At 34.1% G+C, this 25,835-nt stretch overlaps 1 protein-coding gene across 1 annotated transcript; it reads left to right on the top strand.

Annotated features, from left to right (window-relative positions):
• Positions 1-1,502: 1,502 nt before the first annotated feature.
• LOC124160648 (A disintegrin and metalloproteinase with thrombospondin motifs 20-like) lies at positions 1,503-6,277 on the top strand. Its single transcript, XM_046536565.1, has 2 exons — positions 1,503-1,940; positions 5,721-6,277. Exons 1-2 carry the CDS (start codon positions 1,776-1,778, stop codon positions 5,961-5,963), a joined length of 408 nt encoding a protein of 135 aa, XP_046392521.1. The 5' UTR covers positions 1,503-1,775; the 3' UTR covers positions 5,964-6,277.
• The last annotated feature ends 19,558 nt before the right edge of the window (positions 6,278-25,835 follow it).

The raw sequence follows: 25,835 nt of genomic DNA, 5'->3' as shown, positions 1-25,835 counted from the left end.
TCACTTATTAATCGCATATACTTATCCAAAGAATTAGAAAACGTTCTAGAATTGACAAGAGCTTCTTATTTTCTTCTTATTCTCGCAGAATTTCGAAAAAAATTCAAAGCGGGCAATTTCCGCCAAATTTGTTCAACTTTGAGGCTATGTATTTTATATAAAAAATTAGCCTAAGAAAAATATTTTGCGTCAAAAAATGCACTAATGTGTTGGCAACAACTGTGCAAAGTTTCAACTTCCATACTCAAAAAAACCATTTTTGAGGTTTTGTCCAGCTTTTTTCGATTTCAGCCCACTGTGGGACGGTTCAAATTATATTTTATAGCAATCAGTCAATTGCTTTTTGGAGAATTAGCAACCAATTGCTCGAACTTTAATACCCCTCCCCAGAATGTTCTCAAGTAGTTAAATTATGATTGTACTGACACTTTTTTAATTGTTTTAATAAATTTTGGGTAACATCATAGAGTAAGTTTATATTCTTACTCAATGGTAACATTTACTTCGGAGGGAGTAAAGCGTTGCGTGGATAATTTTATATTTCCTGGAAATTTGGTTAACTTAATTATGACTTTAGTCTTCTTGTGAGTAATCCTCATGCCATATTCATCACATCTCTTGTCTAATGCATCCACTATACTCTTCAGCCCTCTCGCTGACTGGCTAATCAACGCCTGATCGTCCGTGAACCTTACTGATTTTACATCATTCCTCCCACTTTGACTCCAGTTCCCACCTCATCCCACGCTTCTCTTGCCATCACCTCAGCATATACTCCAGAAAACAATGGAGATAGTGAACAGTCTTGCCTTACTTCTCGGGCAAAGCTTGCCCTCCCAGTTTCTCCGTCCGCTACCTTCACTTGCGCAGTATTGACCAAATGAAGATTACAAATGAGTCGCCTATCCCTCCAATTGACGCCTATTTTCTTGAGAATATCCATAATTATGTCCAGTCCACTCTATGAAATACTTTTCCTCAAATACTTACATATACTTCAGCAGAATTCACGGTGAAAGATGGTACATCATCCTTCTCTACTTCACCACCAGCAAGGTTGACATTGACATCCACCTCTTCCAGATCGTTAACATCTTGCCCACAAACCTAAATAAAATTCGATCAAATAATTATTAGAAATATTAACCTCGATTTTTTTATAGATGAAACTTCAAAATCATGCAACCATTTTCCGTTTTCAACAGATAAAAATAGTGAAATCGCCAGAACACATAAAGAGTAGAAAATGGGTATGGATAAAGATCTACCGATGGGGATAGATAAGTAAAAATGTTCTCAGATATTTATGCATTGAAGAAGTTATGTTAAGGTCCGCAGGATTAGCGGAGAAAACTTCTCCGTCTTCAACTGTAGCTTTGAACTGCACATTAGCATGAATGGTATTTGTTTTCCTTCAACGAGAGCATCGAGGAACTGGTGTGCTGTTGGAATCTTGCGAGTCAGGCTCAAGGTAAGCCTTGTAATTTTCTCGCACTCTAACCCTCGGCATGTTGATTGAATTTCGCAAGGCAGTGGGCTATTCATGTAACAGTTGGCTTTTTCATGCATTCACGTTTTGTTTCACGATATCCGAGCGCCAGATCACACAAGAACAAAGTCCGATATTCATATGTTGAACCACTTACGTGGGTAATTTCGCCGCCATTGCTTTTTCTGAGAGACCCATCCCTGAGAGAAAATTTTACAATAAGGCATGTGTGTGTATGTGTGTGTGTGCCTCATGCAATGCTATGTTCTAACTTCCAACTGAAGATATGACCTTTGCCAGGCAGATACATGGTACAAGAGTAGCTTATTCCTACAGCTCCCTAGACTATCCTCAAGGTCGTTTCAGCATCAACCTCAAAGGTACCGGACTCAGGGTTCATAGCAGTATAGGACGTGGATCAGGAGCAGCTGTTCATGTCAGCAGGAAAGACGTGAGTGCATGGCTCTTAACTTTTCTTCATCCCATATGGTGCCAACCATCAGCCTGGGGGATATGTGCAAAGAGTATATTTGGCTGCAGTGGCACAGTGAGGGGGGGTTTGAGGGATAAAATCCCCCCCCAGGCCTCAGAGAAGTTTCAATCCATTATACTTAATTGGATTGATATTACTAATAGAATGGTGAAAGGATTGATAAAATATCCCACAGAAAGCCGTAAAACTCACCATTTTGATCAATTTTTCTTAAAATTTAGCAATTTATTAACCTCTCACCTACCACTTATACTGATGGGTATTCCATACCCCACACACTCTGGTATTAGTGGCATCTAAACCCCTTAATTCCTAGCTGCATCACTGTTGGACTGATCTATGGGCTGGTTTTTTTTTGCACCCAAGCCTCTTATTTTTTGTGCCTTTGTCTCTATTTTGTAGTACTTTGTCATGCTTCAACACGACATGTACCGCAAAAAATGCATTTTAGGCTCTCTATAAATGTTTAAGTTCAAACTAGCAAATTTGCCAAAAAAGACCATGTACTCTTGAGCTTACCAGACAAAATAGGCTGGCACTTAAAGGGATAATATTCTACTATTTAATGGTTTGGTGTCAAAGCATTCCTCCTTGGTGATGAATCAAGAGAGCATCAAGAGAACTTTAAGAGCAAACCTTGGGTCATAGGAAAAGGAGGACCAGGGTGAAATTTGCCATCAAAAACATTTGGATTATCGAATTCAAACCTAGATATCCCAATTGCAGGTGAGATATGATACCAGTTATACCACTAAGCCATATTTCAGACTGTGTTTACTCAACTTGATGTTAGAGTTTCAATTTCACATTGCGGCACAGGAGATGAAGGCAGAAAGTAGAGGAAGGATGGGATTAGAGTTAACCATCAATAATAAAAGCTGCCAAGAAGCCAGTTGGCTAAAATATGGTAGAAGGATAAAAACCTGGATAGCAGAGAAATTATAGAAGGAATGGAGAAGAGAAGGAAGTGGAAAAGTGTGGACATGGAGAAAAGCAAAAGGGAAAGGAGAAAAGCAAAATGGGGAAACAAATAATTGATTACAACGTGAAACTGAGAGTAGTTATGCAGTTGACGGAAAAGGCAGTGTGAGAAATGGAAACATTTTCAGCAGGAAAGAGGCAAAGTTAAAGTCATAAGTCATTATCAGACGGCAAAGAAATGCAAGCCATGTCAAAAGTTAAGGCATAATATATGGAAGGATCTTATCTGAGCATCCCATGGTCAGAGTAAATGGAAGTAGGTAGTATGTGGAGGATATGTAAAATAGCAGGAAAAAGCCAGGAAGATTAAATATAGTGGACATAATTGCTGTGGAATGTATGGAAATTGTATAAGAAATCCTTATGAAAATATTTAGTGGCAGATTGGAGGGATAGGCAATTCATTCATAGTTTGTACAAGGCCCAGACTATTGAAATGAGGGTAGAGGATGGAGAATCAGGGTGGGCAGACATTGGCCAAGGGGCGAGGCAAGACTCGTCATTGCTTTTTAATGTGTAGACTCATGAAATGGTAAGAGAGGCCTGGGATGAGATGGAAGCTGGAGTTAATATGATGGTAGATACGCTTAAATCAGTTCATTATCCAGTCAACAAGTGGCTGTAGGCTATGGTGGATGTGTTTGACAAGCATTGTGAGGTATATGGCATGATAATGAATCTCCAGAAAACGGTAGGTAAGAAGAATGTAGTTATGCAGTTTTGAATAGGATCACGAGCTAGGAATGTAAGACTTGGGACAAGGGAGATGAGCAAAAACTTGAGCAGGTAGAGCAATTCAACTATTTGAGCTGCGCATTAGCGGGCAACAGACACTGCATGAGGACACCAGAAAGAGAACTGCATTAGCAAAAGAGACATTCACGAATGGGAAAGTGCTGTTGAGAGGTGATTGAGTCAAAGTTATGGGAAAGGCTAGTAACCATCAATAATAAAAGCTGCCAAGAAGCCAGTTGGCTAAAATATGGTAGAAGGATAAAAACCTGGATAGCAGATAAATTATGGAAGGAATGGAGGAGAGAAGGAAGTGGAAAAGTGAGACATGGAGAAAAGCAAAAGGGAAAGGAGAAAAGCAAAATGGGGAAACAAATAATTGATTACAATGTGAAACTGAGAGTAGTCTTGAGAGAGATTTGGAGTCTAATGCTTTACGAGTTGGAAACATGGACGCTAAAGAAGGAGGACGAGAGAAGGCTGGAGGCTTTTGAGATGTGGGTGTGGAAAAGAATGGAGAAATTGAAGTGGACGGAGAGGAGGAGGAATGACAAAGAGCTGGTCATGGTGGGTGAGGAGAGGCAGCTTCCATAAGAAATATAGAGGGGACAGAAGGTTTGGATGGTGAAAGTTTTGAAGCAGGGAAGGGTGGTTGAAAACAGTTTTAGAGAAGGGGAGAATGCTGTGTAAATGTGGGAGATGGAGGAAGCAAAGAATATGTTTAGGTAAAATGAAAGGGAGTTTGCCTTATTTTGAATTATTATTATTATAGTATTCTACCGATTAAGGTAGGTTTCCATGGAGTACGCAAGAAGTGATCTGGGAGCCTCCCTTTCCTTCCAGCACTGCCTTCTTTAACTCACAGTAAGGCCTACTCTCTTTCAATCTATCTAAAAATCCTATTCTTCTCCTTCCCCTCCCTCGTTTCCCTAACATTCTAGCCTCTAGCACCATTTTCAACATCCCCTCCCCGATAAGCACTAACTCCATCCATACCTTCTGTCTCCTCCGTATCTCATCTAAAAGCTGCCTCTCCTCGCCAACCATATCCAGCACTTGGTCGTTCCTTTTCCTCTCCGTCCATTTCACCCTCTCCCATCTTCTCCATACCCACATCTCGATTGCCTCCAATCTTCTCTCGTCTTCTTTCCTTAGGGTCCACGTTTCCGCACCGTAGAGAGCTACACTCCAGATCAAACTCTTCACTAACCTTTTCTTTAAAGTCTTACATAACGATCCTCTTAGAAGCTGGATAATGAACTGATATAAACTTAGTCAGTAGATAACTTCAATGATAACTACGAATTGTGGGGTTAGCTCTGAAATGGACTACACCATTGGTGTAGCTTCTTGGAAGTCCACATTCCTTTGAATTTTGGACATCTTGCATTGATCTTTGATGGATCCCAACGGCCCAAATGAAGCAACTAGTACGATGAACCTTGGTAATTTGCTATGGAACCCAATGATCCAGGGTCGCCACTGTGGCCTGAAAAACCAAAGATCTGTGGTTTCATTTGTGGGACCCGGGAATTTTGTGCTTTTGCACTTAATATTAATTTCACCGCGTTTAACTAAGCAAAGATTCAACTACCATGAAAAGTGTTTACGTCATTGATGAACTAAGAAAAAATAGAAGCTCTGGGGGTTAAATAAATATTCTGTAACTTTGTATGTTCCACACAACATTATTACGTAAACCTAACCTTGTTTTAACTGTCGCATGTCATTCTCAAGAGGTTATACACTTTATTACTATGTTGTATTAATCTGTCATTCCATAGTCTTTTATTATATGCCATTATCATGAGGTGTTTCATCTTGAGAATGATATGTGAGGGCTGAAACTGGTTTAGGTTTATCTAGTATGATTATGTGGAATTTACTATGTTCCAAGATATTTGCCAGCAGATGTAAGGTGCCACAAAGTAAACTTATAAACCGTGAAAGATATAAATAGGGGAGGGTTCGCACGCCTACTTGTAAAAAGCACATGGAAATAAGTGTTTGATTCTCCTCACACAGGATGGTCAGTCTGTGGTGGGAAGGTGTCGTGGCAAATGCGGAGCCTGCCACCCAGCAGATGAGGTGGCCTCGATGAGATGGAGGTGGCCTCCGTGGGCAATAAACAATATCCACGCTTGTGTCTTCAGGCAGGGGCAGCAGGAAGATGTTGCTCAGCCACTAAATACATTAAAATCATTGTCGTCATGCATGAATGTGATCGATGAACACACGCCATTGGAACGATGGCATGGTGAAAGATGAAGTTAGGGAGATGAAGTGAAGCCGAGCAGGTCTCGAGCTTTCAAGACCCCCTCGTTGGAATTCTTGGTGTGAAAGGAATGTTTGAAGGAACATTATCATCTGTAAAGAATTCCACCTCCGTAATAACTTATTATAGGGTGCAGTTAGTCATATCAGTTTTATTGGTGGTATCAATTCATGTTTATATATTTCAATTGATATTGCTGATTTCACTGGAATACTCGATTTGATCAGAAAATAAACACACTGCCACTAAATCAATAGGGTGGCTTCCTATTATTATTTTATTGCCTAAATCGAAAGATTATTACTCCTTGAGTACGTATTTATCGCTTTTACATTTTTAAATGACGATATCTATTTTTCGCGATTAAATGAAAAGTGAAAAATTTCAAACGCGCGAAAACGCGACGCGTAAGTAGGAATGATGGGAAAAAGGCCGTGCGACGCATTTCTGGTTCCCCCTCCCGCCTTGTGAGGTGATCTTGATCGAGGCTCTGAGCGCTGATAGGACGCAGGATGCTAGCGGATAGCTGAGTACCTTGCTGGCTTGTAGCGCTTGGCTTAAAAAAGGTTTATTAATACCTTATCAAACGAAGAAAACTTTCCGACCTTATCCAGTTTTAATACGTGATTATTAAGACACGTTTCTCTGAGCTCTGTGCCTCATGCATGCATTGGTAGCCTCAGACGATGTATAACTCCTATCTTCTCCTATAGAAACTAGGTCCCTGTGACGTCACGTGGACTGGAATCGCATGGGCGCCAATCTGGCTTTTATCAAATGAGGTTAAAATTGACCATTAACATTTGTCTAAACTGGGATTTCAAAAACCAAATAATTTGTGTATTATGAATACACTAATGGTGGGTAACGATTTGCAATCAATGCCTTTCGTTTTCTTTGATGAAGGAAACTAGCCTATTGCAGCACAGGAGTAAATTTTGTGAGCATAAATGTAATTTCAAACATAAGTTTTATTTCAAGTATATTCTTAAGCTCATGATGTGATTGTGTTAGTGACTGTTTTGAGCATATGAAGGTTTTTACATATTTATGTTGATTTATGTTGAAAAATATTCCTAATGTTTGGCAGTTATTATTAAAATGTCCACTTGATTTATGCCTCTATGATCAAACATGTGTAAAAATCCAGTTTAAGATGCAGGGGCATTGATTCCCTAGCGTGCATACGCACAATTTTCATCGGAGTCAGGCAAGTGGTATGAGCATTATCTCAAAACAATGCGTAACCGAACTATTGATTGTAAATATTTGCATATTTGCATTCTTTGTGTGATTCAATTATGATATGAAATTGATCCACGTCTTATTCTGAAATCATCTATGCTTTTTATCCATTAAAACAGTGCCATCGGGCCAATCTATTAGCTACGTTTTTTTACACTTTTACTTTTTTCTGCTTCATGTAGCTTTTGTAATTATTTTTTTAGTATCTGTCATGGTTTAACATACCTGTTAGTATTGAGGGCACCTGAAAAAAATAATTACCTTCAGAAAATGCATATATTAGGCTTTTGTTTTACTAATTTTTAAGTGCATTCCTGCGAATTTGCCAACGAAACCCTGGCATTCATCACTATACGGCAGTCACTTAGAGCGTTGATTTGATTGCCGTTGCTAGCAAAGAAACATGCCTAAAGCTCATGAATGCTTACAGGGAATTAATATTTTTGTATGTTGTGAATATTGATCTAAAAAAATGCTGAGGCCATGTCATTTTCATGGTCATTTTCATGTATGCAAAAATTTCATTATCCTTTTCACCTTTTTTATTTTACCTATTTTTCATCTTTCTGGGCAGTAATTATCCTATTCAAATGTAGATGTGTTAGTTACTGCTTATTCATTTTCATGTATGCAAAAATTTCATTATCCTTTTCACCTTTTTTATTTTACCTATTTTTCATCTCCTTAATGTAAAAAAATCTGGGATCACAGTATAATTTGTGTGTTTAACATTTTAGAGATATGTATTCCAAAGTCAAATTGCATTGATAAAATTACATATATAAGAGAGGGCCTTATCTGATACTAATTTATTGCTGAGTATCTATTGTGACAGCGGTGCCAAATTGAGATTGATGTGATTTTTAAAATCATAATTTAACTATAAAAGAATCTTTAAATCTTACAAAGAAGTGTTCTTTTCCTTCAAATTAAATTTCCTTTCAAATTAAATTCAATTTCCTAAATTGTATTTAACAAAAGAACAAAGGAGGCAGTGCTATAACCCACGTGGTTTATTGCACTGCCTCCTTTGTTCAACAGGTCATTTTCATGTATGCAAAAATTTCATTATCCTTTTCACCTTTTTTATTTTACCTATTTTTCATCTTTCTGGGCAGTAATTATCCTATTCAAATGTAGATGTGTTAGTTACTGCTTATTCATTTTTATAGAACTATAAAAATTTCGAAAATTACTCTTTGCTCATGCATCATTGAACTGTATTATAGGTATGCATTAAAGAAAGTCTTTGTGAAATATGATGTTAAGTAACGTTACTGTTTGTTCCATTGAAATGAATGTATCTGGTGAATTTAAATATTGCCATATTTGTTATTATTGATAAGTATTACGATGTTCATGTAGAGTTTTTGAAATATCTGAGGCATGCACAAAATGTCTGTGCTTCAGCAGAAAATTGATTTTGAAAGATTCTCTTTGTGTAGAAAATTTGTTTTGGACTATATTTATCAATTTTGTCTCCTCCTCTAATATATCTAATTATCTGTTTTCACTGTTGGAAACTGATATTTAAAATGCATCTGCAACTATGAACTTACAATTCAAGTGGTGATTTCCTATTTATGAAAGGAGATTTGGCAAAAAGTCTGTCTTTATCTGTCTATTATCTGTCCCATTGTGAAAGATTAGGTCGAACAGATTATATGTTGATATTTAAATTGTAAATAAATTTGTTTAATTTATATCATTGTCATGTTGTAATCCTGTAAAAAAACTCTTGTTATAAAAGCTTATAAAATAAAAAAATAAAAAAGCTTATAAAAGCTTTTAAAATTGTAATTAATAGAATTTTGCCTATTTACTTTTTCCATGCATATTGTTGGGTAATTTTTTTAGCCAAGAAATTGCAATTTATTCTATGCAATGCTTATTATTCCATCTTACAAAGATAATATCCATTGAAAACCATTGCCCTGGAAATAATAATTTTTGGAGTACCTGTTGTAAGTGGCTAGTTGGTTGTTTTTAAGTGATGTATCTTTTTTGGGAATGTTTAGCTGGGGAATATTAGCTAATAATATTTATTATTTAAAATTTATATGATTCCAGAGTGACTATGAATTGGATTGAAAAACAAGCAAAGAGTGATCATTTCAGGTGTATATTTTTTGTAAGATTTTTAAAATTTATGATGGCTGTCGTTCAGATAAGTGTACAGTAAAAACCAGAGGCAAGTTTCCCATTGAGAATTTCATACAATGTTAATTTTCTATGAGTACTTTGGAGTTTTTCTTCATGCATGATAATGTCGAAATTTGATAAGTTGTCTCTTCATATAGGTATGTAACTACCATATTGACATAACTATGTATTTTTTATAGTTAATATAATTATTGCAATATGCATGGAGAAAGCTATTCTGTCCCCATTACATTATTAGCTGTCCGGTGAATGTTGTAATAATGAAAAGGTGTGGAGTAACATAACATAACTGTCTTCAATTTAAACTAAAGTGTAGCAATGAAAATCGTAGCACTTCCACGATTAACCCTTTCACTGCTGTGGACGTACCTAGTACGTCCGCACGGCAGACTGCGGTGGACGTTCTTTTTCTTCCTCCTCGCCATGCGGTCAGCACTTTCGCCGAAGCACTTCGAAGGGACCCACTAATCAAGGACCCTTTCCTCGACGAACTCACCCACGCAGGACCGTCTCATCGGCCCTACCAGCGGGGGCCCTACCTCCGGAAAAGTGACCGCTCTGACTGCAATTTGAAAATCAATCAATCAATCCGATCATCACAATATGATCGTTTTCATCGCACTCCTGCCAATCAAGCAATCAAGTACGTCTTTGAAACGTGTTTCTGCGATGAAAAATAATGATTTTGTTAACTTTGATATAATGGCCGTTTTCCGGTGGTCCGCAGCCACGTTTTGTTTCAAAGTTAACAAAATCGTTATTTTTTATCGCAGAGACACGGTTCAAAGACGTACTTGATTGCTTGATTGGCAGGAGTGCGATGAAAACAATCATATTGTGATGATCGGATTGATTGATTGATTTTCAAATTGCAGTCAGAGCGGTCACTTTTCCGGAGGTAGGGCCCCCGCTGGTAGGGCCGATGAGACGGTCCTGCGTGGGTGAGTTCGTCGAGGATAGGGTCAGGGATTAGCGACCCTTCGGAGGGTGTACCACACCCATCCTGGAAGTACCTGCTCCATGGGCCCAGGAAACGCATTTTAACATTTTCGCCGCATGTGAGGAGAAGGTTTCCGGAGATTGAACAGCAGTGAAAGGGTTAAGGACACCGCTCGAGTCTTATACTTCGGAGTTGCTAATATTATTTGTACTGTGTACATATTAATACCAATAAATAATGTTTTTATTATATTTAATTTTCTGTGTCATATTCCACTGTTTTCCATCTAAGGTTTTCCAGAGGGTCCTCTTCTCTCCTGATCTCCATTACGAATTCCTGGTAACACACCGGCATTTTTACTGAGTAAGTGTAAAAAGGTAGTTGATCTAATAACTTGACCCTTGAGACAAAATGACAGCACCAAATATTTTGTCTCAATTGTCATGTTCTTATCCTGTAAAAAACTCTTGTACAAAGCTTATAAAATTGTAATTAATATGTGGATAAACATTACTCAATGGATAAAGATGGGGAAATAAGCCTTACCGTGAAAGATGTAAAAATCAGTCTACATCTGCACAATTACCGCAAGCCGCATTAAGGCCGCCGCCGTATTTCCTAATTTTATATTTGGATTTAAATTTCCAAATAATACATTTAAACTTTTTCGTTCTTTGCAGTGAACTCGCGTTTATAAAAAGGATTTTCATTTCCAAATCACATTTATAATTTTTCCACTCTCCGCAGTGAATTCGCGTTTACATCAAGGATTTTCATTTACAAATCAATTATTAATTTTCTCATCCGTCGCTGTGAATTCGCGTTTACAACAAGGATTTTCATCTACAAATGTCATTTTTAATTTTTTTCGCTTTTCGAAGTGAGATCGCATGTATAACACAGATTTTCCTCAACAAAGCCTTGCTTCTATAGAGAAACATACTCCATATGTAGCATCTGATGAATTGTTTCCTTACATCTATGCGTAACACACCGCCATTGACATAATACTAGTTTAAATAATGTATTTCTAATAGTTAATATAATTATTGCAATATGCATGGAGAAAGTTATTCTGTCCACATTACATCATAAGCTGTAATTTTCAGCTGTAAAAAGATTCTTCTTTTTGTAGAAAGCCCTCTTCGCCTGCGCTACTCTACTGTGTATTTCTTTCTTGCTTCGTCCATCGCTGGTAATTCGGCTTCCCAGGTAAGAGACCTCGTTCACCTCTTCAAGCTTATGCTTTCCTAGGTTGATGTTTGTTTTAGAACATTGAACATTAAAAATTAAGGGGGACCATTAAAAAATTACATTGATTAAAAATAAAAATGTCTGTTTTTATGTGTTGCACCATACTGTGGAATATGATTGAATTGCAATGTAGACTTTGGAAAATATAACGAATCATTTCCAATTACCATAAATAGTTCAGTTCAGGTCAGTTGCTCAAACTTCCAAAGTTTGAGCAACTGACCTTAAAATCCTTATTTAGCATCCGATTTCAATCGAAAAACTTTTATAATGTGTGTTTTTATATGACGCACCATGCTGTGGAGTACGATTGAATTGTAACGTAGAGTTTGGAAAATAAAACGAATCATTTCGAAATAGCATAAATAAAATCAACCTCCAAACTTTGACCCTCCGACCGTAAAATCCTTATTTATGAACAGATTTAAATCAATTAACTTTTAAAATGTGTGTTTTTATATGACGCACCATGCTGTGGAAGATGATTGAATTATAACGTAGACTTTGGAAAATATAACGAATCATTTTAAAATAGCATCAATAAAATCAACTTCCACTTTTGAGCCACCGACCGTAAAATCCTTATTTATCAACCGATTTAAATCAAATAACTTTTGAAATGTGTGTTCTTATTTGATGTATCATGCTAAGGAATATGGTTGTACTGCAACGTAGACTTTGGAAAATATAACGAATCATTTCAAAAAGGCAAAATTCCAAATTTGGAACCACCGACCGCAAAATCCTTATAAATCAACCTATCTCAATGAAATAACTTTTAAAATGTGTTTTTTTACGTATAGAACCATGCTGTAGAAAAATTAATGAATTGCAACGTAAACTTTGGAAAATATAACAAATCATTTCAGATAGGCCATTATCAAAATTTTGACCCTCCGACCATAAATTCCTTATTTATCAACCGATTTCAATCAAATAACTTTTAAAATGTATGTTGTTACTTAAAGCACTATGCTGTGGAATATTATTGTACTGCAACGTAATTTTTGGAAAATATAACGAATCATTTATAAAGTCATAATTCCAAATTTTGACCCTACGATCGTACAATCCTTATTTATCAATCGATATCAATCAAATAACTTTTCAAATGTGTGCTTTCACGTGAAGCACTGTGCTGTGGAATATCATTAAATTGCAACGCAAACTTTGAAAAATATAACGAATCATTTCCAAAAGGTAAAATTAAAATATTTGACCCTCCGACCGTAAAATCCTTATTTATCAACCGATTTCAATCAAATAACTTTTAACATGTTTGTTTGTACGTGAAACACCATGCCGTGGATTACAATTGAACTGCTACGTAAACTTTGGAAAAAATATCGAAGCATTTAAAAAGTCAAAATTCCAAATTATGACCCTCCGATCGTAAAATCCTTATTTATCAACCGATTTCAATCAAATAACTTTTAAAATTTGCGGTTTTACGTGAAGCACCATGCTGTTGAATACCATTGAAAATCGACGTAAACTTTGGAAAATATAACGAATGATTCCAAAATAGCTTCAATACAATAAACTTCCAAATTTTGACCCTCCGACGGTAAAATCCTTGTTTACCAACCAATTTTCGTCGAATAACTTAAAAAAAGTATGTTTTTACGTTAAGCACCATGCGGTGGAATATCATTGAATTGCGACATAAACTTTGGAAAATATAACGAATCATTTCAAAGAGGAAAAATTCCAAATTTTGACACTCCGACCGTAAAATCCTTATTTATCAACCGAAGCATATCAAACAACATTTAAAATGTGTGTTTGTACGTGAAGCACCATGCTGTGGAATTATGTTCAATTGCAACGCAAACTGTGGAAAAAATAACGAATAACTTCAAAAAGGCAAAATTCCAAATTTTGACCCTCCGACCGTAAAATCCATTTTTATCATCCAATTTCTATTGAATAACTTTAAAAATGTGTGTTTTTTTAATGTGAAACACCATGCTGTGGAATATAATTGAATTGCGATGTAGACTTTGGAAAATATAACGAAACATTTCAAAATAGCATCAATAAAATCAACTACCAAATTTTGACCACCCGACCGTAAAATCCTTATTTATAAACCGATTTCAATCGAATTACTTTTTAGGTGTGTGTTTATACGTGATACACCATTCTGTGGAATATCTTTGAATTGCGACGTAGACTTTGGAAAATATACTGAATCATTTCAAAATAGCATCAATAAAATGAACTTCCAAGTTTTGACTCTGCGACCGTAAAATTTCGATCGATATTGATTTCAATCGAATAACTTTTAAATTGTGTGTTTGTACGTTAAGCACCATGCTGTGGACTATTATTGAACTGCAACGCAAACTCTGGAAAATAAAACGAATCATTTCAAAATGGCAAAATTCCAGATTTTGACCCTCCGACGATAAAATCCTTATTTAATAATCGATATCAATGAAATAACTTTTAAAATGTGTGTTTAACTTCAAGCACCATGCTGTGGAATATCACTGAATTGCTACGTAGATTTTGGAAAATATAACGAACCATTTCAAAATAGCTTCAATACAGTAAACTTCCAAATTTTGAACCTCCGACCGTAAAATCCTTATTTATCAACCGATTTCAATCAAATAACTTTAAATATATGTTTTTTTACGTGATGCACCATGCTGTGGAATATCATTGAATTGCGACGCAAACGTTGGAATATATGTAACGAATCATTTCAAAAGTAAAATTCCAATTCTGACCCTCCGACCGTGAAATCCTTTTTTATCAACCGATTTCAATCGAATAACTTTTAAATTGTGTGTTTGCACGTGAAGCACCAGGCTGTGTATTATCTTTGAAATGCGACTTAAACTTTGGAAAATATAACATATCATTTCAAGAAGGTAAAATTCCTAATTTTGCCCCTCCGACGATAAAATCCTTATTTATCAATCGATATCAATCAAATAACTTTTACAATGATGGTTTTTACGACAAGCACCATGATGTGGGGTATCACTGAATTGCGACGTAGACTTTGGAAAATATATTGAATCTTTTCAAAGTAGCATCAATAAAATCAACTTCCAAATTTTGACCCCCCGCCCGTAAAATCCTTATTATTCCATTGATTTCAATCGAATAACTTAAAAAATGTATGTTATAACGTAAAGCACCATGCAGTGGAATATCATTGAATTGCGACGCAAACTTTGGAAAATATAACGAATCATTTCAAAAATGCAAAATTCCAAATTTTGACCCTCCGACCGTAAAATCCTTATTTATCAACCGATTTCAATACAATTACTTTTACATTGTGTGTTTGTACTTGAAGCACCATGCTGTGGAATAATATCAATTGCAACACAAACTGTGGAAAATATAACGAATAATTTCAAAAAGGCAAAATTCCAAATTTTGACCCTACGACCGTAAAATCCATATATATCATCCGATTTCTGTTGAATAACCTTTAAAATGTGTGTATTATTGTGAAACACCCTCTGACCAAAAAATCCTTATTTATCGACCGATTTCAATGAAATAATTTTTAAAATGTGTGTGTTTACGCGAAGCATCATGCTGTGGAATATAATTGCATTGCAATGCGTACTTTCATTTCAAAAAAGCATCAATAAAATCAACTTTTAAATTTTGACCCTCCGACCGTAAAATCCTTATTTATAAACCGATTTCAATCGAATAACTTTTAACGTGTGCGTTTATACTTGACGAACCATGCTGTGGAATATCTTTGAATTACGACATAAACTTTGGAAAATATACGGAATCATTTCAAAAAAGCCTCAATAAAATGAACTTCCAAGTTTTGACTCTGCGACCGTAAAATCCTTATTTATCGATTTCGATCGATATTGATTTCAATCGAATAACTTTTAAATTGTGTGTTTGTACGTTAAGCACCATGCTGTGGAATATTATTGAACTGCAACGCAAACTTTGGAAAATAAAACGACTCATTTCAAAAAGGCAAAATTCCAAATTTTGACCCTCCGACGATAAAGTCCTTATTTATCAATCGATATCAATCAAATAACTTTTACAATGTTTGTTTTTACGTCAAGCACCATGATGTGGAATATCACTGAATTGCGACTTAAACTTTGGAAAATATATTGAATCTTTTCAAAATAGCATCAATAAAATCAACTTCCAAATTTTGACCCCACGACCGTAAAATCCTTATTTATCCATTGATTTCAATCGAATAACCTAAAAAATGTATGTTATAACGTAAAGCACCATGCAGTGGAATATCATTGAATTGCGATGCTAACTTTGGAAAATATAACGAATCATTTCAGAAAGGCAATATTATAAATTTTGTCCCACCGACCATAAAATCCCTATTTATCAACTGATTTCAATCAAATAACTTTTAAAATGTGTGTTTTTACGTGATGCACCATGGTGTGAAATATCATTGAATTGCGACGCAAACTTTGAAAAATATAACGTATCATTTCAAAAAGGCAAACATTCTAAATGCTGCCCCTCCGACGATACAATCCTTATTTATCAATCGATATCAATCAAGTAACGTTTACAATGTGTGTCCTTACGTTAAACACCATGCTGTGGAATATCGCTGAATTACGACTTAGACTTTGGAAAAATAACGAATCTTTTCAAAATAGCATCAATAAAATCAACTTCCACATTTTGACTCCCCGACCGTAAAATCCTTATTTATCCATTGATTTCAATCGAATAACTTAGAAAATGTATGTTTTTACGTAAAGCACCATGCAGTGGAATATCATAGAATTGCGAGGCAAACTTTGGAAAATATAATGAATCATTTCTAAAAGGCAAAATTCCAAATTTTGACACTCCGAGCGTAAAATCCTTATTTATCTACCGATTGAAATAAAATAACTTTTTAAATGTGAATTTTTGCGTAAATAACCATGATGTAGAATATCAGTGTATTACGACGTAAACTTTGGAAAAAATAACCAATCATTTCAAAAAGGCAAAATTCCAAATTTTGACCCTCCGACCAAAATATCCTTATTTATCGACCGATTTCAATGAAATAATTTTTAAAATGTGTGTGTTTACGCGACGCATCATGCTGCGGAATATAATTGAATTGCGTCGTAAACTATGGAAAACATAACGAACCATTTCAAAAAAGTGAAATTGTAAATTTTGACCCTCCGACCGTAAATTCCTTATTTATCAACCGATTTCAGTCGAAAAACTTTTAAATGTGTGCGTTTACGCAAAGCACTATGCTGCGGAATATAATTGAATTGCAACGTTATCTTTGGAAAATATAACGAATAATTTCAAAAATGCAAAATTCCAAATTTTGACCCTCGGACCGCAAAATCCTTATTTATCAACCGATTTTAATCAAATAACTTTAAGTATGTGTGATTTAATTAAAGCACCATGCTTTAGAAGATCATTGAATTGCGACGTTAAGTTTGGATAATATAACGAATCATTTCAAAAAGGCAAATTTCAATATTTTGACCCTGCGACCGTTAAATCACTATTTATCAACTGATAGCAATGCAATTACTTTTAAAATGTGTAGTATTGCGTAAATAACCATGCTTAAAAATATCATTGAAATGCGATGTAAACTTCGGAAATATAACGAATCATTTCAAAAAGGCAAAATTTAAAATTTTGACCCTACGACCGTAAAATCCTTATTTATCGTCAGATTTCAATGGAATAACTTTTATAATGTGTGTTTTTACGCGAAGCATCATACAGCGGAACATATTTGAATTGCGACGTAAACTATGGAAAATATATCGAACCATTTCAAAAAGGCAAAATTTAAAATTTTACCCTCCGACCGTAAAATCCTTATTTATCAACCAATTTTGATGAAATAACTTTAATAATGTGTATTTTTGCGTAAATAACCATGCTTTATAATATCATTGAATTTCGATGTAAAATTTGGAAAATAAAACGAATCATTTCAAAAAGGCAAAATTCCAAATTTTGACCCTACGAACGTAAAATCCTTAATTATCTACCGATTTTAATGGAATAACGTTTTTATTGTGTATTTTTGCATAAATAACCATGCTGTAGAATATTATTATTAGTAGAGTATTACGACGTAAATTTTGGAAAAAATACCCAATCATTTCAAAAAGGCAAAATTCCAAATTTTGACCCTCCGAACAAAAAATCCTTAACTATCGACCGATTTCAATGAAATAACTTTTTAAATGTGTGAGTTTACGCAAAGCATCATGCTGCGGAACATAATTGAATTGCGACGCAAACTATGGAAAATATAACGAACCATTTCAAAAAAATGAAATTCAAAATTTTGACCCTCCGACCGTAGAATCCTTATTTAACAACCGATTTCAATCTAATAACTTTAAGAATGTGTGATTTTAACTGAAGCACCATGCTTCAGAAGATCATTGAATTGCGACGTAAAGTTTGGATAATTAAACGAATCATTTCAAAAAGGCAAATTTCAATATTTTGACCCTCCGACCAACGATTTTCAAAGCACTGAAGGAACAAGTGACTTTGTACGCAGTCATGCGCACGGGTGCAAAGTTAAATACACCAAAGATGTGTGCTTTTAACTAAAGCACCATGCTATAGAAGATCTGTGAATTGCGACGTAAACTTTGGAAAATATAACGAATCATTTCGAAAAGGCAAATTTCAATATTTTGACCCTCCGACCGTTTAATCCCTATTTATCAACCGATTTCAATGTAATAACTTTTATAATGTGTATGTTTGCATAAATAACCATGCTGTAGAATATCAGTGTATTACGACGTAAACTTTGGAAAAAATAACCAATCATATCAAAAAGGCAAAATTCCAAATCTTGACCCTCCGACCGTAAAATCCGTATTTATCAACCGATTTCAATCAAATAACTTTATAAACGTGTGCTTTTAATAAAGAACACCATGCTATACATGATCATTGTATTGTGAAGAAAACTTGGGAAAATATAACGAATCATTTCAAAAAGGCAAAATTCCAAAAAGGTACCTTCCGAATGTAAAATCCTTATTTATCAACTGATTTTATTCTTATATCTTAAAAAATGTGTGGTTTTACGCGAAGCATCATGCTGCCAAATATAATTGAATTGCTACGTAAACTTTTGAGAATATAACGAATCATTTCAAAAAGGCAAAATTCCAAATTCTGAACCTCCGACCGTAAAATCCTTATTTATCAACCGATTTCAATCGAAAAACTTTTAAAATGTGTGTTTACGCGAAGCATCATCCTGCCAAATATAATTGAATTGCAACGTCATCTTTGGAAAATATATCAAATCATTTCAAAAAGGCAAAATTCCAAATATGAACCCTCCGACCGTTAAATCCTTATTTATCAACTGATTTCAATCGAAATATATTTAGAATGTGTTTTTTTACGCCAAGCATCATGCTGCGGAATATAATTGAATTGCGACGAAAACTTTGGAAAATATAACGAATCATTTCAAAAAGGCAGAATTCCAAATTTTGACCCTCCGACCGTAAATTCTTATTTATCAACCGATTTCAATCGAATAACTTTTAGAATGTGTGCTTTTAACTGAAACACCATGCTATAGAAGATCATTCTATTGCGACGTAAACTTTGGAAAATATATTGAATCATTTCAAAAAAGGAAAATTCCAAATTTTGACCCTCCGACCGTAAAATCCTTATTTATCAACTGATTTCAATGGAATAACTTTATAATGTGTATTTTTGCGTAAGTAACCATGCCATAGAATATCATTGAATTGCGACGTAAAATTTGGATAATGTAACGAATCATTTCAAAACGGCAAAATTCCAAATTTTGACCCTCCGACCTTTAAATCCTTCATTATCGACCGATTTCAGTCGAATATTTTTTAGAATCGGTGTTTTTAACTGAAGCACCATAATATAGAAGATCATTGAATTGCGACTTAATCTTTGGAAAATATAACGAATTATTTCAAAAACGCAATATTCAATATTTTTACCCTCCGTCCTTTTAATCCCTATTTATCAACGGATTTCAATGCAATAACTTATAAAATGTGTGTTTGTACGCGAAGCATTTTGCTGCGGAATATAATTGAATTGTGACGTAATCTTTGAAAAATATAACGAAATGTTTCAAAAAGGCAAAATTCCAAATTTTGACTCTCCGACCTTTGAATCCTTATTTATTCACCGATCTCAGTCGAATAACTTTTAAAGTATGCGTTTGTACGCGAAGCATCACGCTCTGATATATAATTGAAATGCGATGTATACTTTGGAGAATGTAGCGAAACTTTACAAAAAGGCCAAATTCCATATTTTGACCCTCCGTCCGTTAAATCCTTATTTCTCAACCGATTTCAATCGAATAACTTTAAAATGTGTTTTTTTACGCAAAACATCATGCTGCCAAATATATTTGAATTGAGACGTAAACTTTGTAGAATATAACGAATCATTTAAAAAAGGCAAAATTTCCAATTTTGCCCCTTCGACCGTAAAATCCTTTTTTATCAACGGACTTCAATCAAATAACTTTTAGAATGTGTGCTTTTAACTAAAGCAAAATGCTATAGAAGCTCATTGAATTGCAACCAAAACTTTGGAAAATATAATGAATCATTTCAAAAACGCAAAATTCCAAATTTTGACCCTCCGACCGTAAAATCCTTATTTATCAACTGATTTCAATGGAATAACTTATATACTTTGTATTTTTGAGTAAATAACCTTGCCATAGAATATCATTGAATTGCGACGTAAACTTTGGAAAATATAACGAACCATTTCAAAGAGGCAAAATTCGAAATGTTGACCCTCCGATCGTAAATTCCTTATTTATCCACCGATTTCAGTCGAATAACTTTTAAAGTATGCGTTTGTACGCGAAGCATCATGGTGTGATATATAATTGAATTGCGACGTAAACTTTGGAGAATATAACGAATCATTTCAAAAAGGCAAAATTCCAAATTTTGATTCTCCGACCGTAAAATCCTTCATTATCGACCGATTTCATTCAAATAACTTTTAAAATGTGTGTTTTTAACTGAAGCACTATGCTACAGAAGATCATTGAATTGCGACGTAAACTTTGGAAAATAAAACGAATTATTTCAAAAACGTAAAATTCGATATTTTGACCCTCCAAACATTAAATCCCTATTTAAAAACCGATTTCAATGCACTAACTTTTGAAATGTGTGTGTTTTTGCGAAGCATCATGCTGCGGAATAAAATTGAATTGCAACGTAAACTATGGAAAATATAATGAACCATTTCAAAAAGGTAGAATTCCAAATTTTGACCCTCCGACCGTAAATTCCTTATTTATCAACCGATGTCTATCAAATAACCTTTTATATATGCGTGTTTACGCGAAGCACCTTGCTGCGGCATATAATTGAATTGCGACGTAATCTTTGGAAAATATAACGAACCATTTCATGAAGGCAAAATTCCAAATTTTGTGCCACCGACCGTAAAATCCTTGCTTATCAACCGATTCAATCAAATAACTATTAAAATGTGTCATTTTAACTGGAACACCATGTTATAAAAGATCATTGTTTTGCGACGTAAACATTGGAAAATATAAGGAATCATATCCAAAAGGCAAAATTTCAAATCTTGACCCTCCGACCGTTAAATCCGTATTTATCAACAGATTTCAATCAAATAACTTTTTAAATGTGTGCTTTGAACGAAAACACCATCCTATATAAGATTATTGTATTGCGACGTAAACTTTGGAAAATATAACGAAACATTTAAAAAAGGCAAAATTCCAAATTTGTACCTTCCGACCGTAAATTCCTTAGTTATCAACTGATTTCAATGTAATAAATTTTATAATGTGTATTTTTGCGTAAATAATAATGCAGTAGAATAATATTGCATTGCGACGTAAACTTTGGAATATCAAACGAGTCATTTCAAAAAGGCAAAATTCCTAATTTTGACCCTCCGACTGTAAAATCCTTATTTATCAACTGATTTCAATGGAATAACTTTTGATAATGGAATGGAATAACTTTTGCGTAAAAAACCATGCTATAGAATATCATTGAATTGCGCCGTTAACTTTGGAAAATAAATCGAATCATTTCAAAAAGGCAAAATTCGAAATTTTGACCCTACAACCGTAAAATCCTTATTTATCGACCGATTTAAATGAAATAACTTGTAAAATGTGTGTTTTTACGCGAGATATCATGCTGCGGAATATATTTGAATTGCGACGTAAACTATGGCAAATATAACGAACCATTTCAAAAAGGCAAAATTCCATATTTTGACTCTCCGACCGTAAAATCCTTATTTATCCTGATTTCAGTCAAAAAACTTTTAAAATATGTGTTTTTACGCGAAGCGTCATGGTCTGATATATCATTGCATTGCGTCGTTAACTTTGGAAAATATTACGAACAATTTCAAAAAGGCGAAGTTCCAAATTTTGACCCTCCGACCGTAAAATCCGTATTTTTCAACCCATATCAATAAAATAACTTTAATAATGTGTAATATTGCGAAAATAACCATGCTAAAGAATATAATTGAATTGCGATGTAAATTTTGGAAAATATAACGAATCATTTCAAAAAGGCAAAATTTAAAATTTTGACCCTTCCACCGTAAAATCCTTATTTATCAACAAATTCCAAAAAAATAACTTTTATAATATGTGTGTTTACGCGAAGCATCATGCTGTGATATATCATTGAATTGCGACGTAAACTTTGAAAAATAACAAACCATTTCAAAAATGCAAAATTCCATATTTTTACCCACCGACCGTTAAATCCTTATTTCTCAACCGATGTCAATCGAATAACATTTAAAATGTGTCTTTTTACGCGAAAAAATATGCTGCGGAATATAATTGAATTGCAACGTAATCTATGGAAAATATAACGAATTATTTCAAAAAGGCTAAAATTGGAAATTTTGACCCTCCGACCATTTAATCCTTAGATATCAAATGATTTCATTCGAATAACTTTTAAAATGTGGGTTTTTACGCGAAGCATCATGCTGCGGAATACAATTGAATTGCGACGTAAACTTTGGAGAATATAACGAATCATTTCAAAAAGGCAAAATTCCTAATTTTCACCCTCCGACCCTAAAATCTTTTTTTATCAACCGATTTCAATCGAATAACTTTAAGAATGTGTGTTTTTAACTGAAACACCATACTATAGAAGATAATTGAATTTCGACGTAAACTTTGGAAAATAAAACGAATCATTTCAAAAAGGCAAAATTCCAAATTTTGACCCTCCGATCGTTAATTCCTTATTTATCAACTGATTTCTATCGAATAATTTTTAAAATAAGTGTTTTTAACTGATAAACCATGCCGTTGAAGATCATTGTAATGCAACGTAAACTTTGGAAAATATACCGAATCATTTCAAAAAGGAAAAATTCCAAATTTTGACCCTCCGACCATTAAATCCTTATTTATCAACTTATTTCAATAGAATAACACTTATTATGTGTATTTTGGCGTAAATAACCATGCTAAGGAATATCATTGAATTGCGACTTAAACTTTGGAAAATAAAACGAATGATTTCAAAAAGGCAAAATTCCAAATTTTGACCCTACGGCCGTAATATCCTTATTTATCGACCGATTTAAATGTAACACTTGTAAAATGTGTGTGTTTACGCGAAGCATCGTGCTGCGGAATATAATAGAATTGCGACGAAAAATATAACTAACCATTTCAAAAAGGCAAATGTCCATATTTTGACCCTCCCACCGTAAAATCCTTATTTCTCAACTGATTCCAATCGAATAACTTTTAAAATGTGTTTTTGTACGCGAAGCACTATTCTGCGGAGTATAATTGAATTGCGACGTAATCTTTGGAAAAAATAATGAATCATTTCAAAAAGGCATAATTCCAAATTTTGACCCTCCGACCGTAAAATCCTTATTTATCAACTGGTTTCATTCGAATAACTTTTTAAATGTGTGTATTTACGCGAAGCATCATGCTGCGGAATATAATAGACTTGCGACGTTTATCAACCGATTTCAGTCGAAAAACTTTTAAAATATGTGTTTTTACGCGAAGCGTCATGCTATGATATATTATTGCATTGCGACGTTAACTTTGGAAAATATAACGAACCATTTCAAAAAGGCGAAGTTCCAAATTTTGACCCTCCGACTGTAAAATCCCTTTTTTTCAACCAATATCAATATAATAACTTTAATAATGTGGATTTTTGCAAAAATAACCATGCTAAAGAATATCGTTGAATTGCGATATAAACTTTAGAAAATATAACGAATCATTTCAAAAAGGCAAAATTTAAAATTTTGACCCTACCAGCGTAAAATCCTTATTTATCAACAAATTTCAATGGAATAACTTTTATAATGTGTGTGTTTACGCGGAGCATCATGCTGCGGAATATTATAGAATAGCGACGTAAACTATTTAAATATAACGAACCATTTCAAAAAGGCAAAATTCCAAATGTTGACCCTACGATCGTAAATTCCTTATTTATCAACTGATTTCATTCGAATAACTTTAAAGTATGCGTTTTTACGCGAAGCATCATGCTGTGATATATCATTGAATGTCGACGTAAAATTTGGAAAATATAATGAACCATTTCAAAAAGGCTAAAATTGGAAATTTTGACCGTCCGACCGTTAAATCTTTATTTATCAAATGCTTTCATTCGAATAACTTTAGGAATATGTGCTTATAACTGAAGCACCATGCTATAGAAGATCATTGAATTGCGACGTAAACCTCGGAAAATATAACGAATCATTTCAAAAAGGCAAAATTCCAAATTTTGACCCTCCGACCGTAAATTCCTTATTTATCGACAGATTTAAATAAAATAACTTGTAAAATGTGTCTGTGTATGCCAAGCATCATGCTGCGCAATATAATAGAATTGCGACGTAAACTATGGGAAATATAACTGACCATTTCATAAGGCAAAATTCCATATTTTGACCCTCCGACCGTAAAATCCGTAAAAATATATTCCGACCGTAAAAATATATTTATCAATTGATTTTATTCAAACAGCTTTCTAAATGTGTAGTTTTACGCGAAGCATCATGCTGCGGAATATAATTGAATGGCGACGTAAACTTTGGAGAATATAACGAATCATTTAAAAAAAGGCAAAATTCTAAATTTTGATCCTCCGACCGTAAAATCTTTCATTATCGACCGATGTCAGTAGACTTGTCATGTCAACTAGACATGTCAACTTTTAGAAATAGTGGTTTTAACTGAAGCACCATGCTTTTGAATGATCATTGAATTGCGACGTAAACTTTGGAAAAATATAACGAATAATTTCAAAAACGCAAAATTCAATATTTTGACCCTCCGACCGTTAAATCCCTATTTGTCAACCGATTTCAATATATTAACTTTTATAATTTGTATGTTTGCGTAAATAACCATGCTGTAGAATATCATTGAATTGCGACGTAAATTTTGGAAAATAAAACGAACCACATCAAAAAGGCAAAATTCCAAATTTTTACCATCCGACCTTTAATTCCTTATTTACGAACCGATTTTAGTACATTAACTTTTAAGATATGTGTTTTTACGCGAAGCAACATGCTGTGTTATATCATTGAATTGCGACGTAATTTTTGGAAAATATTACGAATCATTTTAAAAAGTCTCAATTCCAAATTTTGACCCTCCGACCGTAAAATCGTTATTTATCAATTGATTATAATTGAACAACTTTTATAAAATTTAATTTTGCGTAAATAACCAGTCTTTATAATATCATCAAATTGCGACGTAAACTTTGCAAAATATAACGAATCATTTCAAAATGGCAAAATTCCGAATTTTACCTTCCGACCGTAAAATCCTCATTTATCAGCCGATTTCAATCAAATAACTTTTAAAATGTGTGTTCTTACGCGAAGCACTATGTTGCGTATTATAATTGAATTGCAACATAATCTTTGGAAAAAATATTGAATCATTTCAAAAAGGCTTAATTCCAAATTTTGACCCTACGACCGTTTAATCCTTATTAATTAACTGATTTCAATCGAATAACTTTGTAACTGTGTGTTTTTACGCTACGCATCATGCTGCGGAATAAAATTGACTTGCAACGTTAACTTTGGAAAATATAACGAATCATTTCAATGAGGCAAAATTCCAAATTTTGACCCTCCGACCTCAAAATCTTTATTAATCAACCGATTTCAATCGAATAATTTTTAAAATGTGTGTTTCTACGTGAAACATCAT

Source organism: Ischnura elegans, chromosome 6 (genome assembly GCF_921293095.1).
Source record: "Ischnura elegans chromosome 6, ioIscEleg1.1, whole genome shotgun sequence".
Lineage (NCBI taxonomy): Eukaryota > Metazoa > Arthropoda > Insecta > Odonata > Coenagrionidae > Ischnura > Ischnura elegans.
Note: the sequence above shows the minus strand (reverse complement) of the source record. Positions and strands in the feature narration are given on the sequence as shown.

What these genes read in the sequence shown, in the direction of transcription:
- LOC124160648 (XM_046536565.1), top strand. Translation starts at nt 1,776, where the DNA reads ATGACCTTTGCCAGGCAGATACATGGTACAAGAGTAGCTTATTCCTAC. An exon ending in TTCATGTCAGCAGGAAAGAC is followed by an intron (nt 1,941 to 5,720) that starts GTGAGTGCATGG and finishes CTCCTCACACAG; the next exon opens with GATGGTCAGTCTGTGGTGGG.